The 17,308-nt window shown below is 38.8% G+C and overlaps 1 protein-coding gene across 1 annotated transcript in view; it reads left to right on the top strand.

Moving 5' to 3' along the window:
* Positions 1-17,308, top strand: part of USP34 (ubiquitin specific peptidase 34) — a 182,963-nt gene that overhangs the window by 7,352 nt on the left and 158,303 nt on the right. Inside the window, exon 5 of the mRNA XM_081797278.1 lies at positions 14,165-14,232. Within this exon, the coding sequence (XP_081653404.1) occupies positions 14,165-14,232 (68 nt within the window). The remainder of the gene's footprint in view (positions 1-14,164; positions 14,233-17,308) is intronic.

Raw genomic sequence — 17,308 nt, 5'->3', positions numbered from 1 at the left:
TATCTGTTAAGAGATATTATTATTCCTTAATCTTAATGGTTTAATTTATCAAAGAAGTTTTTTGTTAGGGTTATGTTTTCATTTGTGGATGAAGAAGTCTTTCTTATCCTAAGGTCATGAAGTTATTTACCTATATTCTGAAAGTTTTATTGTTTCACATTTTGATTACAGCTCAGTCGGAACTGATTTTTGTGTATGGTGTAAGTGATGAATCAAGATTAACCACCCCCCTTTTTTAAGATTTATTTATTTCTTTTAGAGAGAGCATGAGCACGGGGGCAGAGGGAGAGGGGCAGAGCATCTCAAGCATATTCTGTGCTGAACACGGAGCCTGACGTGGGGCTCGATCTCATGACCCTGAGATCACGACCTGAGTCAAAACCAAGAGTTGGACCCTTAACCAACTGTGCCACCTAGGAGCCCCTAATTTTCTTTTTCTTAAAGACAAGCATTGGTCCTAACACTTGAGCAAAGACAGTCCTTTCCTCATTTCCCAGTACCATTTTTGTTATAAATTAGGTGTCTTCTTATATGCATGGGTCTGGGATCTCTAGCATATAACGTTGTCTCTTCACTTAATGATTAGCTATTTGCACACCATCTTAATCTCTGGAGCTTTATAGCAAGACTTGCTGTCTGGTAAAGCAAGTTCTACCTTCCTGTCATTCTTTTTTTTTTTTTAAGGTATAATTGACATATAGTGTTATATTAGTTCGAGGTGTAGAATGTAACATCAGTATTAGTATATATTGCAAAATGTTTGTCACAGTGAGTCTGATTAACATCCATCACCATTGATAGTTAACAAAATTCTTTTTCTTGTCATGAGAACTTCTAAGGAGTATTCTTAGCAACTTTCAAATATGCAATACAGTATTGTTAATTATAGTCACGATGCTGTACATTACATCACCATACCCTGTCATTTTTAAAGAGTGTTTTGTGTCCTCGTGGATCTTTCTATTTGGAATCAATGCCTAATTTGTACATATAAACATTTTGGGTTGCCATGAATCTATAGATCAATTTGGGGAGAATGGTCGTCTCTGCAGTATTGAGTCTCCATATGTATATATGGTAAATGTGTTTTTATTTACATGTTCTTAAATTTCTCTCATAATTTTCTGTGTTTCTGTATAGATGTATTATATGTCTTTTTTTCTTAACAATTTTTATTTTTATTTATTTTTTTCTGAAGCAGGCTCCATGCCCAGTGTGGGGCTCAGACTGATGACCCTGAGATCATGAGTCTCATGCTGTACAGACTGAGCCAGCCAGGCACCCCCAATAATAATTTTTTTATCATTTTATTTTATTTCATCATGATAAATGTACTTTTCAGTCCCCATCCTCTATAACCCTCATCCCTCCCATGCCCCTTCCTTCTGATAAACATCAGTTCTCTATAATTAAGAGTCTTTGGTTTTGTCTCTTTTTTCCCCCCTTTGCTCATCTGTTTCTTAAATTCCACATATGAGTGAGATTGTGTGGTATTTGTCTTCTCTGATTTATTTAGCTTAGCATTATACTCTCTAGCTCTATCCATGTCATTGAAAATGGCAAACTTTCATTCTTTTTTATGGCTGAATAATATTCCATTCTACATCTTCTTTATCCATTCATTTGTCAGTGGGCACTTGGGATGCTTCCATAGTTTGACTATTGTAAATAATGCTGCAATAAACATAGGGGTGCATATATCCTTCTGAATTAGTGTTTTCATTTTTTGGGTAAATAGCCAGTAGTGTGATTACTGGATCCTAGGGTGGTTCTATTTTTAATTTGTTGAGGAACTTCCATACTGTCTTCCGTAGTAGCTGCACCAGTTTTCATTCCTACCAGCAGTTGCGTCCTTACCACCAATTGTTGTTTCTTGTGTTTTTTATTTTAGCCATTTTGATAGGTGTGAGGTGATACCTCATTATAGTTTTGATTTGTTTTCCTGATGATGAGTGATGTTGAGCATCTTTTCATGTGTCTCTTCGCCATCTGTATGTCTTCTTTGGAGAAACGTCTGTTCATACCTTCTTATTTTTAGTTGTATTATTTTTTGTGTGTATGTGTGTTGTATAAGTTCTTTATATATTTTGGATACTAACCCTTTATCAGATATGTCATTTGCAAGTATCTTCTCCCATTCAGTAGGTTGCCTTTTAGTTTTATTGATTGTTTCCTTTGCTGTGCAAGCACTTTTTATTTTGATGTAGTTCCAATAGTTTATTTTTGCTTTGGTTTCCTTTGCCTCAGGAGATCTATCTAGAAAAATGTTGCTCTGGCTGATGTCAGAGAAATTACTGCCTGTGCTCTCTTCTAGGATTTTTATGGTTTTATTTATTTATTTATTTATATTTATTTATTTATTTTATTTATTTAATTTTTAAAGCTTTTATTTATTTATTTGACAGAGAGAGCAAGAGAGTACAAGCAGGGGGAACAGTAGAGGGAGAGGGAGAAGCAGGCTCCCCACCAAGCAGGGAGCCCGATGCGAGGCTCGATCCTGGGACCCTGAGATCATGACCTGAGCTGAAGGCAGATGCTTAACCATCTGATCCACCCAGGTGCCCCGGATTTTTATGGTTTTAGGTCTTACATTTAGGTCTTTAATCCACTTTGAGTTTATTTTTTGTGTATGGTGTAAGAAAGTCCAGCATGTAGCTGTCCAGTTTTCCCAACACCATTTGTTGAAGAGACTGTCTTTTTCCCCACTGTATCTTCATTCCTTCTTTGTGGAAGATTAATTGACAGTATAGTTGTGGGTTTATTTTTGGGCTTTCTGTTCTATTCCATTGATTTATGTGTCTGTTTCTGTGTCTGTACCGTACTGTTTTTTGTTTTTTTTTTAAGATTTTATTTATTTATTTATTTTAGAGTACATGAGCGAGGGAGGAGGGGCAGAGGGAGAGGGAGATAGAGAATCCCAAGCAGGCTCTGTGCTGAGCGCGGAGCCTGACGTGGGCCCAGTCCCACGACCTCGAGATCATGACCCGAGTGGAAACCAAGCGAATGTTCAACCGATGGAGCCACCCAGGTGCCCCTAGTACCTTACTGTTTTGATTACTACTGGTTTGTAATATAACTTGAAGTTGTATTACCTGGAATTGTTTTACTTCCAGATTTGTTTTTCTTTTTCAATATTGCTTTGGCTATTCGAGGTCTTCTGTGGTTCCATACAAATTTTAGGATTGTTCTAGTTCTATGATGAATGCAGTTGGTATTTGCATCGGGATTGCATTAAATCTGTAGATTGCTTTGGGTAGTACGGACATTTTAACAATATTTGTTCTTCAAACCCATGAGTGTGTTTTCTGTTTCTTTGCATTGTCTTGAATTTCTTTCATTAGTGTTTTATAGTTTTCAGAGTATAGTAGGTCTTTCATCTCCTTGGTTAGTGTATTCTAGGTATTTTATTACTTTTGGTGCAGTTGTAAATGGGGTTGGTTTTCTTGATTTCTGTTTCTGCTGCTTCATTATTAGTGTTTAGAAATGCAGTGGATTTCTGTACATTGATTTTGTAATTTTTGATTTTACTGGATTCATTTATCATTTCTAGTCTTTTGGTGGAGTTTTTAGGGCACTATATATAGTATCATGTCATCTGCAAATAGTGAAAATTTTATTTCCTCCTTACCAATTTTTTTTGACTTTTTTTTTTTTTTTAAATTTATTTATTTGAGAGAGAGAATGAGATATAGAGAGAGAGCATGAGAGGGGGGAGGGTCAGAGGGAGAAGCAGACTCTCTGATGAGCAGGGAGCCCAATGCGGGACTCGATCCCGGGACTCCAGGATCATGACCCGAGCCGAAGGCAGTCGCTTAACCAACTGAGCCACCCAGGCGCCCCTCCTCCTTACCAATTTCGATACCTTCTTTTCCTTTTTCTTGTCTGACTGCTGTGGCTAGGACTTCTACTACCATCTTAAACAAAAATGGTAAGAGTGGACTTCTTGTCTTGTTCTTGACGTTAGGGGAAAAGGTCTCAAGTTTTTAACCACTGAGTCTGATGTTGGCTGTGGGTTTTTCATATAAGGCCTTTATTAGGTTTTGTTCCGTCTAGACCTTCTTTGTTGAGGATTTTTATCATGAATGGATGTTGTACTTTGTCACATGCTTTTTCTGCACTTATTGAAATGATCATATGGTTTTTATCCTTTCTCTTGTTGATGTGATGTGTCATGCTGATTGGCGAATATTGAGCCATCTTGCATCCTGGGAATAAATGCCACTTGATAGGTGGTGTATGGTTTTTTCTTTAATGTTTTGTTGGACTTGGTATGCTAATAATATTATTGGGGATTTTTGCATCCATATTTATAAGAGATACTGGATTCTAGTTCTCTTTTTTTTGTAGTGTCTTTTTCAGGTTTTTATATCAAGGTGATACTGTTCTCCTGGAATGAATTTGGAAGTTTTCCTTCCTTTTCTGTTTTATGGAATAGTTTGAGAAGAATAGTTATTAATTCTTCTTTAAATGGTTGGTAGAAGTATCTGTGAAGCCATCTGGTCATGGACTTATGTTTTTTGGGAGTTTTTGATTATGGATTCAGCTTCATTGTTGGTAGTTGGTCTATTCAAATTTTCTACTTACTCCTGCTTTAGTTTTGGTAGGTTATATGTTTCTACGAATTTATCCATTTGTTCTAAGTTGTTCAATTTGTTGGCATACAGGTTTTCATAATATTCTGTTAAAATTGTTTGTATTTCTGTGGTGTTGGTTGTTATTTCTTCACTCTCATTAGTGATTTTGTTTCTTTAGGTCCTCTCTCTCTCTCTTTCTCTTTTTTTAGGAGTCATGCTAGAGATTTATCACTTTCGTTCACCTTCTCAAAGAACCAGGTCCTGGTTTTCTCTGTTCTCTTGTTTCTTTTTAGTTTGCGTATCATCTGTTTCTGCTCTGATCTTTATGATTTCCTTTGTTTTCCTGGGTTTGGGTGTTATTTTCTTTTTCTAGCTCCTTTAAGTGTAAAGTTAGGTTGTTTATTTGAGATTGTTCATACTTCTTGAGGTAGGTCTATGTTGCTGTACACTTTCCTCTTTTTAAAGATTTTTAGAAAATTTATTTATTTATTTTTTAAGATTTTATTTATTTGAGAGAGAGAATGAGAGAGAGAGAGCACATGAGAGGGGGGAGGGTCAGAGGGAGAAGCAGACCCCCTGCTGAGCAAGGAGCCCGATATGGGACTCGATCCCGGGGACTCCAGGATCATGACCTGAGCCGAAGGCAGTCGCTCAACCAACTGAGCCACCCAGGCGCCCTAGAAAATTTATTTTTTAAAAACTGCTTTTTTTAAAAGATTTTATTTATTTCAGAGAGAGAGAGCAAGACAGAGAGCGTGAGCTGGGGGAGGAGCAGAGGTAGAGAGAGAAGCAGACTCCCCGCTGAGCAGAGAGCCCAATGTGGGGCTTGATCCCAGGGCCCTGGGATCATACACTGAGCTGAAGGCGGACGCTTAACCGACTGAGCCACCCAGGCACCCCTAAGTTTTTTTGTTTTTTAAGATTTTATTTATTTGACAGGGAGAGAGAGAGAAAGAGCTTTTATTTTTAAGTAATCGCTACACTCAAAATCGGGTTTGAACCCAGAACCCCAAAATTAACAGTTGCATGCTTCACAGACTGAGCCAGCCAGGTGCCCCTATACACTTATCTCTTAGAACCACTTTTGCTGTATCCTAAAGATTTTGGACTGTTGTGTTTTCATTTTCATTTGTTTCTCTGTAATTTTTTATTTTCTCTCTGATTTTTTTTTTTCATTGATTCATTTATTTTAAAGATTTTATTTATTGACAGAGAGAGCGAGCGAGCGTGCACAAGCAGGGGGAGCAGCAGTGGGAGAGGGAGAAGCAGGCTCTCAACTGAGCAGGGAGCTCAATGCGGGGCTTGATCCCAGGACTCTGGGATCATGACATGAGCGAAAGGCAGACGCTTAACCGACTGAGCCACCCATGGACCGCCATTCATTATTTAGTAGCATGTTACTTAACCTCCATGTATTTGTGTGCTTTCCAGAGTTTTTCTTGTGGTTGATTTCTAGTTTCACAGCTTTGTGGTTAGAAAAGATGCATAGTATGACTTCGATTGTTTTGAACTTGTTGAGATTTGGTTTTTGGCCTAGTATGTATTTTGGAGAATGTTCCATGTTCACTTGAAAAGAATGTGCATTCTCTTTTAGGGTGGAATGTTTTGAATGTGTCTGTTAAATCTATGTCCAGTGTGTCATTCAGAGCCACTGTTCACTTGTTGATTTTCTGTTTGGATGATATGTCCATCGATGTAAGTGGAGTGTTAAAAGTCCCCTACTACTATTATATTACTATTGATTGTTTCCTTTTAGTTTATTATTAACTGTTTTATGTATTTGGGTGCTCTCATGTTGGGTGCATAAATATTTACAATTATTGTATCTTCTTGTTGGATTGTCTCATTATTCTCTGGTGTCTTTGTCTCTTATTAGAATCTTTGTTTTAAAGTTTTAATTTTGTCTGATACAAATATTGCTACCTAGGCTTTCTTTGGATAACCATTTGTATTATAAATATTTCTCCATCCCCCTCACTTTTTTTTTAAGATTTGTTTATTTATTTAATTTTATTTAGTGCATGCCAGTGGGGGAGGAGCAAAGGGAGAGGGACAAGCAGACCCCATGCTTAGCTGGATCTGGGGTTCTATCCCATGGCCTCGAGATTGTTATCTGAACCGAAATCAAGAGTCAGGTGCTCAACCAGCTCAGCCACCCAGGCGCCCCTCCGTCCTCTCACTTTTAGTCTGCTCCCTGCTCATGCTCTCTCTCACTATCTCTTTTGCTCTCTCTCAAATAAATAAATAAAATCTTAAAAAAAACAAAAACAAAAACCACAAGTTAAAAAAAAAACAACCTGAGTTGAAACCAAGAGTTGGACATCCAACCGAGTGAGCCACCCAGGTGCCCTTTAAGTTTATTTTAATGGTTTTATTTTTTTAAATTTTAGATTCCATTATAGTTAACATATAATGTTATATTATTAGTTTCTGCTTAAGTTTAAATCCCTTCTTTACCTTTCTCTCAACGTTTTAGGTATATGGTGTCATATTTTACATCCTCTTTTTTTTTTTTTTGGTAACGATTTTATTTGATAGAGAAAGCATGAGCGGGGGAAGGGGCAGAGTGAGAAGCAGACAGCCCACTGGGCAGGGAGTCCAATGTGGAGCTCAGTCCCAGGACCCCTGGATCATGACCTGAATCAAAGGCAGATACCCAACTGACTGAGTCACCTATGCTCCCCTGCTTTTACTTTTTTTTTTTTTTAAAGGTTTTATTTATTTATTAGAGAGAGCACGAGAGTGGGAGAGGGAGAAGCAGGCTCCCTGCTAAGCAGGGAGCCTGATATGGAGCTCGATCCCAGGACCCTGGGATCATGACCTGAGCTGAAGGCAGACGCTTAACCGACTGAGCCACCCAGGCGCCCCTCCCCTGCTTTTACTTTTCATACTGTCACTTATGGTCTACTTTTTACTCCATGAGTCCCCTTTAATATTTCTTGTAGGTCTGGTTTAATGGTCATGAACTTCTTTAGTTTTTGAGAAACTCTTTATCTCTCGTATTCTGAATGATGGTCTTGCCTAGATAGAGTATTATTGGCTGCAGATTTTTCCCTTGAGCACTTTGAATATATCCTGACATGCCCTTCTGGTCTGCAGAGTTTCTAGTGAAAAATCTGCTCATAGCCTTATGGGTTTCCCTTGTCTGTAATGGTCTCCTCTTGCAGCTTTAAAATTTTTTTTCTTTATTGCTAGGTTTTTTTTTTTTTTAATGTTATGTTAATCACCATACATTACATCATTAGTTTTTGATGTAGTGTTCTTTGATTCATTGTTCGCGTATAACACCCAGTGCTCCATGCAATACGTGCCCTCTTTAATACCCATCACCAGGCTAACCCATTCCCCCACCCCCTTTAGTTTTTTTAAAATTTTATTTATTTGAGAGAGAGAGCAAGAGCAAGGAGGAGAGGCAGAGGGAGAGGGAGAAGCAGACTCCTCACTGAGCAGGGAGCCCGACAAGGGGCTTGATCCCAAGACTCCAGGATCATGACCTGAGCTGAAGGCAGACACTCAACCGACTGAGTCACCCAGGCGTCCCTTTATTGCTTGTTTTTGGCATTTTAATTACTATGTGTCTTGGTGTGGAGCTCCTTGGATTGAATTTGGGGGGATCTCTGTGCCTCGTGGACCTGGATATCTGTTCCCTTTCCCAAATTAGGGAAATTTGCAGCTGTTATTTCTTCAAATAAATTTTCTGCTGCCATCTCTATTCTTCTGAGATCCATCTCTCTAATTCAAATGTTATTATGCTTGATGGAGTCACTGAGTTCCCTACATCCATTCTCAGCTTGCACAGTTCTTTCTTCTGCTTTACTTAGCTGGGTTACTTTCCATTACTCTGTCTTCTGGGTCATTAATTCATTCCAGTGCTTCCTCTAGCCTGCTATTTTTTGCATCAAGTGTATTTGAAATTTTATTTATTGCGTTCTTGATCTCTGATTGGTTCTTTTTAATCTCTTTGTTAAGGGTTTCAGTGATGTCCTCCACTGTTATCTCAAGTCCAGTCGGTAGCTTTATGATAATTATTTTAAATTCTTTATCAGGCGTATTACTCATATCTGTTTCGCTTTGGTCTTTCTGTGGTTTGGTCCTATTCTTTCATTTGGGAGCTATTTCTCTTTCCCCTCATTTTTTCTGACCGTGTGTGTCTGTTTCTGTGTGTTTTCAATGTCAGCTAATTATCTTGCTTTTATTGATAACAGCCTTATGAAGAAGAGGTCTTGTAGCGCCCGGCAGTGCTGTGTAGTCTGTTTCCCAGGGCCTGGCACTTCAGGAATTGTGTCCTATATGTGTTATATGTGCTTTGCTGTCGTGTCTTAGTCTCTTTTTCCTTCAGTACAGTTACCTGCAGAAACTCTCTGCCTGTTGTGGTGATATTTGGTCCTCATTGGGCTGGGCATGATTTAACAAGGTGTGGAGTGTTTTGTTTGGGAAATGAGATTTGACCCCACAGCTACCATTGGAACTGAGGTCCTGCAGAAGGGGTTAGATCAGGAGATGTGGTGTTGGTAGGGTTTGCACTGGTATTTTGGGGTAGGGGCCCAAAGTGCTGGGACTAAGGGGAATGTGATGGAGAAGGGTAGGACCAACAAAGCAGGGGTGTGGGGTAGTGGGGGGAGCTTGGTGCAAGCAAGTTACGTAATGATTGTTGGCCCCATTGCAGGTTTCTGCAGGTGGCTGTTGTTTATGCTGGGAGCGGGGTGGGGGAGGGTGGGATAGAAATGGTGCTTGCCAGCTCCTTTGTTCCTGGAGGGGTCTCCCTGTAGTTCTTGTTTCTCTGGCTATCATCTGAGATGAAGAAATCACTCACTCCTGTCTGCTCTCAGTGTTTTTCAAACTAATAGTTCTGTGCTGTATCTGCAGGGTGGTTTTTTTGTGCTGTCTCTTTAAGGGTGGGGACTCTGCTAACTGATGGCTCTTCCAGCTCTCCTTTAGCCTAGTCCACTGATTATTAAAATTACAGATTTTGGGGTGACTGGATGGTCAGTTGGTTAAGCATACGCCTTGATTTTGGCTCAGGTCATGATCTCAGGGTGTGAAATGGTGCTGGGCGTGGAGCCTGCTTAGGATTCTCTCTCTTCTTCTCCCTCTGCCCCTCCCCACTGCTCGCGCTCTAACAAAAAATAAAATTCCAGGGTGCCTGGGTGGCTCAGTTGGTTGGGCGGCTGCCTTCGGCTCAGGTCATGATCCTGGAGTCCCTGGATCGAGTCCCGCATCGGACTCCCTGCTCAGCAGGGGGTCTGCTTCTCCCTCTGACCCTCCCAACCCTCCCCCCTCTCATGTGCTCTCGCTCTCAGTCTCGCTCTCTCAAATAAATAAATAAAATCTTTAAAAAAAAATAAATAAATAAAATTCCAGACTTTAAGTTCTCCTGGTTTTATGAGCTCTCACTTTCAAAGGCAAATGTTGAAAGTTAGTTTTTTGCCTTTCTTTGTGCCACTCACTGGCTCCCTCCCCATTGCCATTGGCTCCCAGACCACATCTTTTTCCTTCCTACTTTTTTTTTTTTAAAGATTTTATTTATTTATTTGACAGAGAGAGACACAGCAAGAGAGGGAACACAAGCAGGGGGAGTGGGAGAGGGAGAAGCAGGCTTCCCGCAGAGCAGGGAGCCCGATGTGGGCTCAATCCCAGGACCCTGGGATCATGACCTGAGCTGAAGGCAGACGCTTAATGACTGAGCCACCCAGGCGCCCCTTCCTTCCTACTTTGATGTGTATCTTTCCTACCTTTATTTGTGAGTTTGTTCTGGAAGTGTGTGGGTTGTTTTCTGGGTTATTTTCGCTGATGTGTTACCTAGTTGTGTCAGTGGGACTAGGTGAGTTTCTGTCTTCCCAGCCTCCTCCAAGGTGTTACATGTCTTTATTAGATTTCTCATAGACATATATTTTTTGGAACTGTGCTAAGGAGAACATTTTCTTTAAAGATTTTATTTATTTATTTGAGAGAGGGCGAGAGGAGGGGAGAGGCAGAGGGAGAGGCATACTCCCTGCTGAGCCGGGAGCCTGACACGAAGCTCAATCCCAGAACTCTGGGATCATGACTTGAGCGAAAGGCAAACGCTTAACCGACTGAGCCACCCAGGCGCCCCGAGAACATTTTTTTAAAAGATTTTATTCATTGGGGCGCCTGGGTGGCTCAGTCGTTAAGCGTTTGCCTTCAGCTCAGGTCATGATCTCAGGGTCCTGGGATCGAGCCCCACATCGGGCTCCCTGCTCGGCGGGAGGCCTGCTTCTCCCTCTCCCACTCCCACTCCCCCTGCTTGTAGTCCCTCTCTCGCTATGTCTCTCTCTGTCAAATAAATAAAATCTTAAAAAAAAAAAAGGATTTTATTCATTTATTTGTGACAGAGAGAAAGAGAGAATGAAAGAACAGGGAGGGGGAGGAGGGTCAGAGGGAGAGGGATAGGCAGCTCTGCCCCCTGCTCAGCAGGGAGCCTGATGTGGGGCTTGGATCCCAGGACTCCAGGATCAGGACCTGAGCTGAAGTCAGATGCTTAATCGACTGAACCACCCAGGCACTCCTTAAGGAGAGTATTTTTGAAAATTTATTATTTATTCCTAGTAATAAACAAAATATGTACATATATAATATAGTTTGTGTATGTTTTTGTATATGTGTGTGTATTAATTATTCATATTAACTTTATAAGCACCAGTCTTGCCAAACCTGTTAATTCTCGAAACATTTATATGAAAGGTAGTATGGATTTTCTGTTCACATAATCACGTTATCTCAGAGTAATAATATTTTTAATTGCAATATAGTTGACATACAATGTTACATTAGTTTGAGGTGTATAATATAGTCCTTTGACAAGTCCATATGTTATGCTATTCCCACCACAAGTGTAGCTGCCATCTGTCATTGTGATACAACCCCATTATAACATGATTGACGATATTCCCTATGCTGTACCTTTTATCCTTGTGACTTACTCATTCGATAAGTGAAAGCCTGTATTTCCTACTCCTCTTACCCCATTTTGTCCATCACCCCATTCCCCTCCCCTTTGGCAACCACCAGTTCTCTGTACTTATGGGTCTGTTTCTGTTTTTTGTTAGTTGGTTTGTTTTGATACTTAGATTCCAACGTGTTAGTGAAATCATGAGGTATTTTTCTTCTTCTGTCTTATGTCACTTAGCGTAATACTCTGTAGGTCCATTCATGTTGTTGCTTATGGGAAGATACCATTCTTCTTAATGGCTGAGTAATAGTTTACTGTGTATGCATGTATATGTGTGTATAATTAATTTTTTGAGGAACCTCCATACTACTTTCCACAGTGGCTGCACCAGTTTACATTCCTACCATCATGCATGAGGTTTCATTTTTTTCCCCACCCTCACCAACACTTAATTGATCTTTTTGATTCTTGCCATTCTGACAAGTATAAGGTGATAACTCATTGTGGTTTTGATTTGCATTTCCCTGGGATTAATGATGTTGAGCATCTTTTCATGTGTCTGTTGGCCATCTGTATGTCTTTGGAAAATGTCTATTCGGGCCCTCTGCCCATTTTTAATCAGATTATTTTTTGTGTTGTATAAATTCTTTATATATTTTGGATGTTAACCCTTTGTCACGTGTGTCATTTGCAAATATCTTCTTCCATTCAGTAGGTTGCCTTTTAGTTTTGGTTTCCTTTGCTTTGCAGAAGCTTCTCAGATATTTTGGTGTAATCAGAATAGTTTATTTTTGCTTTTTTTTTTTTGGTCTGAGGAAACATACCTAGAAAAACGTTGCTGAGGATGATGTTCAAGAGGTTATTGCCTATGTTTTTTTTTTTTGAGGAGTTTTATGGTTTTAGATCTCACATTTAGATCTTTAATCCATTTTGAATTTATTTTTGTGTGTGGTGTGAGAAAGTGGCCCAGTGTCATTCTTCTGCATGTGGCTGTCCAGTTGTCACAAAACCATCTATTGAAGAGACTTGTTTTTTCCTCACTGTATATTCTTCCTGCTTTTATTGTGGATTAATTGACCATATATTCATGGGTTAAAAATTCTGGATTCTCTGTTCTCTTTCATTGATCTATGTGTCTGTTTTTGTGCCAGTACTATATTGTTTTGATTACTAGAGTTTTGTAATATAACTTGAAGTCTGGAATTGTGATGCCGCCAGCTTTCCTTTTCTTTTTTAAGATATTTATGGCTATTTGGGGTCTTTTGTGGTTCCATACAAATTTTAGAATTATTTGTTCTAGTTCTGTGAAAAATGCTGTTGTTATTTGGATAGGGATTGTATTGGATCTGTCAATTGCTTATGGCCATTTCTACGGTATTAATTCATTCTTCCAGTCCATGAACATGGAATCTTTTTTATTTGTGTCATCTTCAGTTTCTTTCATCAGTGTTTCATAGTTTTCAGAGTACAGGTCTTTCACTTCCTTGGTTAAGTTTATTCCTAAGTATTTTTTATTTCTGGTGCAATTACAAATGGAATTTTTTAAAAAAAATTTTTTCTGCTACTTTGTTAAGTAATACTGGTTTTAATGCTTCATTTTTAGTGTTACGACTTTTATTTAGTTTCCTTTGTACTATCTAGGACCTTCTTAAATCAATTTGAATTGAAGGCGTTCTTGTTTTATTTCTAGTCTTAGAAGGAAAAGTTTTAACATTAAACCATTAGTATAGTGTTTGCTATAAAACTTACATAGGTATTTTTGATTAGAGTGAAGCCATATATTCTTTATTTCCAAATTTGTTTTTGTGTCCCTTGCCTTTGGTAAGGCTTAGTATTACAGCTTGTTGTTTGATAATTTGTTTAGGATTTTTATTCTTATCTGATACACCATTATTTATGAGAAAACTATATAAAGTAAGCATATTTTGAAATGGGTTGGAATATCATGGAGAAAAATTATATCTTAGATTGGGGTACTTTTACAGTAAGAATTTAATTCAGTAAATTATTGATACTGCAATCTAGAAAATATATTGCCTTTAGATGGATATTGAAATGACTAGAAATCACAGGTAATTTGGTATTTTTTATTTATTTATTTTTAAAGATTTTATTTATTTATTTGAGAGAGAGAGAATGAGAGCACATGAGAGGGGGGAGGGTCAGAGGGAGAAGCAGACTCCCTGCCGAGCAGGGAGCCCGATGCGGGACTCGATCCCGGGACTCCAGGATCATGACCTGAGCCGAAGGCAGTCGCTTAACCAACTGAGCCACCCAGGCGCCCTAATTTGGTATTTTTTAGAAGGAAGGATGGGATTTTTATTAAAAACTAAGATGGCTTATTGAAAAGGTAATATAGTACTATGGTATTTGTGTTGCTATCATACAAAGAGGTATAGAGTATCATGCTGTAAGATGATATTACCTGGAGAGGTAGGTAGTACTCTCTTTTCAGCAAGAAGGTAACATTCTTTAGATTGATTTTATGTATGTTTCAAAAATATATATAGGTTACTTACCTGATATGTGTGTAATCCTTTTTTTAGTTTATCCTTTTTAAAATATGTAAAATATATGTAGTTTTAAAACCAACAAAATATTAAACGTTCTTGTTTGTAGTTATGGTGATGTGTATTTCACATAATCATTATACATTAATGTCATATTTGTTTCTTTATAGATTAGAATATGGCTACATATCCCTGCTGTCATGCAGCACATTATCCCTTTTAGGACCTATGTTATTAGGTAAGTTTATAAAATCTTTTCCTCTTGATTAACAATGTAATACATTTAAATAGTATATAACATAGTGTAGAATTATGTTGTTTGAAAGTCCCTTGTACTCGTATCCTGTACAGAAAATTTTAATTGACAGTTTGGTGTATAATATTTTTTATGCTCATGTAGGCTCATATTTAATGTTTACTTTTAAGCAATTTATGTTGGGCTTTTTTTTTTTTTAATTTATTTATTTATTTGAGTGAGAGAGAATGAGAGCACGAGAGGTAAGAGGGTCAGAGGGAGAAGCAGACTCCCTGCTGAGCAGGGAGCCCGATGTGGGACTCGATCCCAGGACTCCAGGATCATGACCTGAGCCGAAGGCAGTCGCTTAACCAACTGAGCCACCCAGGCACCCCATGTTGGGCCTTTTTAAAAAATTTTTTTTTATTTTTAAGTAATACCTACACCCAGCATTGGGCTCAAACTCAAAACCACTACCTAGATCAAGAGTTGTATGCTCCACCAACTAACTGAGCCAGCCAGATTCTCCTGGACCTTTTTTTTTTTTCTTTTACATGAATATATAGAGGTTAACAGTGGTTACATGGTATCCCACCATACACAGTCAACAAAGATATACAAAGATATTATGTTCTAGGCATTGGGGATATAGCAGGGAAGAAAAAATTCTCTTTTTGTGCAGTCTCTGTATCAAATAAATAAGTAGATGATACAGTTCATCAGGAAGTCGTAAGTATTACAGAGAAAAGTTGCAGCAAAGGTGAATTGAGAGTTTTAGAGGATGGGTCACAATTTTAAATATGGGATTATAGAAGGCCCAATTGAGGAGGAGGTGACATTTAAGTCTCAGTCTAAGAAGGAAACCTAAGAGTATGGAGAAAGAATTGTATTGATTAGAGTTGGAGTGTGAACTGTTGGGAGTTCTAAGATTGTACTTTTTGGCAATTTTTATGAGTTCTTTATACTTTTTCTCACTCATTTGCAAAGATTTGAGTGCCTATTGTCCCATTATATTTGAGTTTTTGGAGAAGGTGTCACAAAAAGAAACAGAGTGATGAATCCTATGCAAGTAAGTAATGTGATAGAGGGGGAATATGAGGTCTTTCTGAAAGGTGGCATCTCAGGATCGTGAATCAGCTAATCAGATGATAATTGGAAGGACATATTCTAGGTAGAAGGAACATAGGATGTAAGCTTTGAAGTTGGAAAGAATATGATATTAAAGAAAGTAGAAGCAGACTGTTGTTGAATATAATGTGTAAGGGGAAATAATTATGATAATGAGGTTGGATAAGCAAGGGCAGGTTATTCAGGACCTTAAAACCATTATAAAGAGCTTGGATTTAATTTTACCAAAGGGAATCTATTGAATGATTTTCAGCAGGTGAGTCATGATGATTTTTAGAGGATCACTTTGGCTTTTAAGTGGATCATAAACTGTAGGATTGTTGGAGTAGAAGTTGGGAGACCCAACTGACAGGTTAGTGCAGTAGTTCTGGAAAGGAACGATGGTATGATGGTTACTGGTAAAAGGACTGTTTATGGTGATTTTGAAAATTGAATTGATGTAAATGAAAATAAAAGGGACAAGACTGGTGATTTGGGGATTTAAAGGGGTAAGCATCATCACTTAAGCTCCCCACCTCAGTTTCTCTTTTGTGCTGTATCGTTATCTGAGATGTGAAAGACTGGGAGAACTTCAAAACTTAATTTTGAGATGCCTGTGGGACATTTAAGTTGCACTGTTGAATTGGGAGTATAAGCATATAATTAAGAACAGTATCATTTTTTTTTCTTTTTTTAGATTTTATTTATTTATTTGTCAGAGAGAGAGAGCGAGAGAGGGAACACAAGCAGGGGGAGTGGAGAGGGAGAAGCAGGCATCCCGCAGAGCAGGGAGCCTGATGCGGGGCTCGATCCCAGGACCCTGGGATCATGACCTGAGCCGAAGGCAGACGCTTAACGACTGAGCCACCCAGGCGCCCCAAGAACAGTATCATTAATTGAGTTATCAGAATAAGAAGAGCAATTATTGAACACCTCATTGAAGTGAATGAGAGGTTATCTGGGGAGAGAATCTAGAAAGCAAAAAGAAGTGTGTTGAGGATGGAACCTTTGTATTAGTTTGCTTTTGCTGTGTAAGAAAACCACTCCTAAATCTTAGTGACTTAAAATAACAGCCATTTATTATTTCTCACAGTTCTTGGGCTGACTAGTTCTTTTGTCCTGGGCTGACTTGGCTGGACCTGCATGCTCTGAGGATAGCACCTCACTCATATATCCTCTGGTTTACAGACTGATTGTTACTGGAAGTGGAGTGGAGTTCCTATTCATCTTGCAGTTGGCTAGATGTTAGTTGGGGCATCAGCCATGTCTCCTTCATCCAGCAGCCTAACCTGGGTTCCTTTTCTTGGTGATGGAAGAGTTCCCGTCAGGAAAGGGCAAGCTCAAAGGCTTCTTAAGCATCTGTTTATGTCACATCTTTTATTGTTCCATTGGTCAAAGCAACTTTCATGGCAAAGCTCAGATTCAGGGGAGTAGAGAAATAGATGATACCTCTTGATGGGAAGAGTGGCAAAGTTGTATTGCAAAGACCTCTATGTAAAGTGATAGGAGTAGTTTGGAAAGGAATGATGGTATGATGGTTACTGGTAAAAGGATTGTTTATGATGATTTTGAAAATTGAATTGATAAGTGAAAATAAAAGGGACAAGACTGGTGATTCTGGGATTTAAACAGCCTGACCTGAGCTGAAGGCAACGCTTAACCGACTGAGCCACCCAGAAACCCTGCAAATAATTTTTTAAATAGAAATATGTATTACTGTCTTGGGAATGAGATGGGGAGGAAGACCTGGTATCCATGAGTCTGTATTCTTGCATAATAGTAATTTGCTAGAGCTAAGTAGTTAGCTGAATCCTTTAGAATGGATATGCTTTTTCTGGTTTACCAAGGTCTCCATGAACTTTTACATGAATCCTTTACAAACCTTGAGGTTTACTGATGTTGAAAGGTTGGATAAAGGAGGAGGAACTAATCAAATAGAATAGGCAGGACCTGGGCGCCTGGGTGGCTCAGT

The sequence above is a fragment of the Leptonychotes weddellii genome, chromosome 10 (genome assembly GCF_054177405.1).
Source record: "Leptonychotes weddellii isolate Sample4059 chromosome 10, ASM5417740v2, whole genome shotgun sequence".
Classification (NCBI taxonomy): Eukaryota; Metazoa; Chordata; class Mammalia; order Carnivora; family Phocidae; genus Leptonychotes; species Leptonychotes weddellii.
The sequence above is the reverse complement of the archived record's forward strand: the minus strand, read 5'-3'. Positions and strand labels throughout refer to the sequence as shown.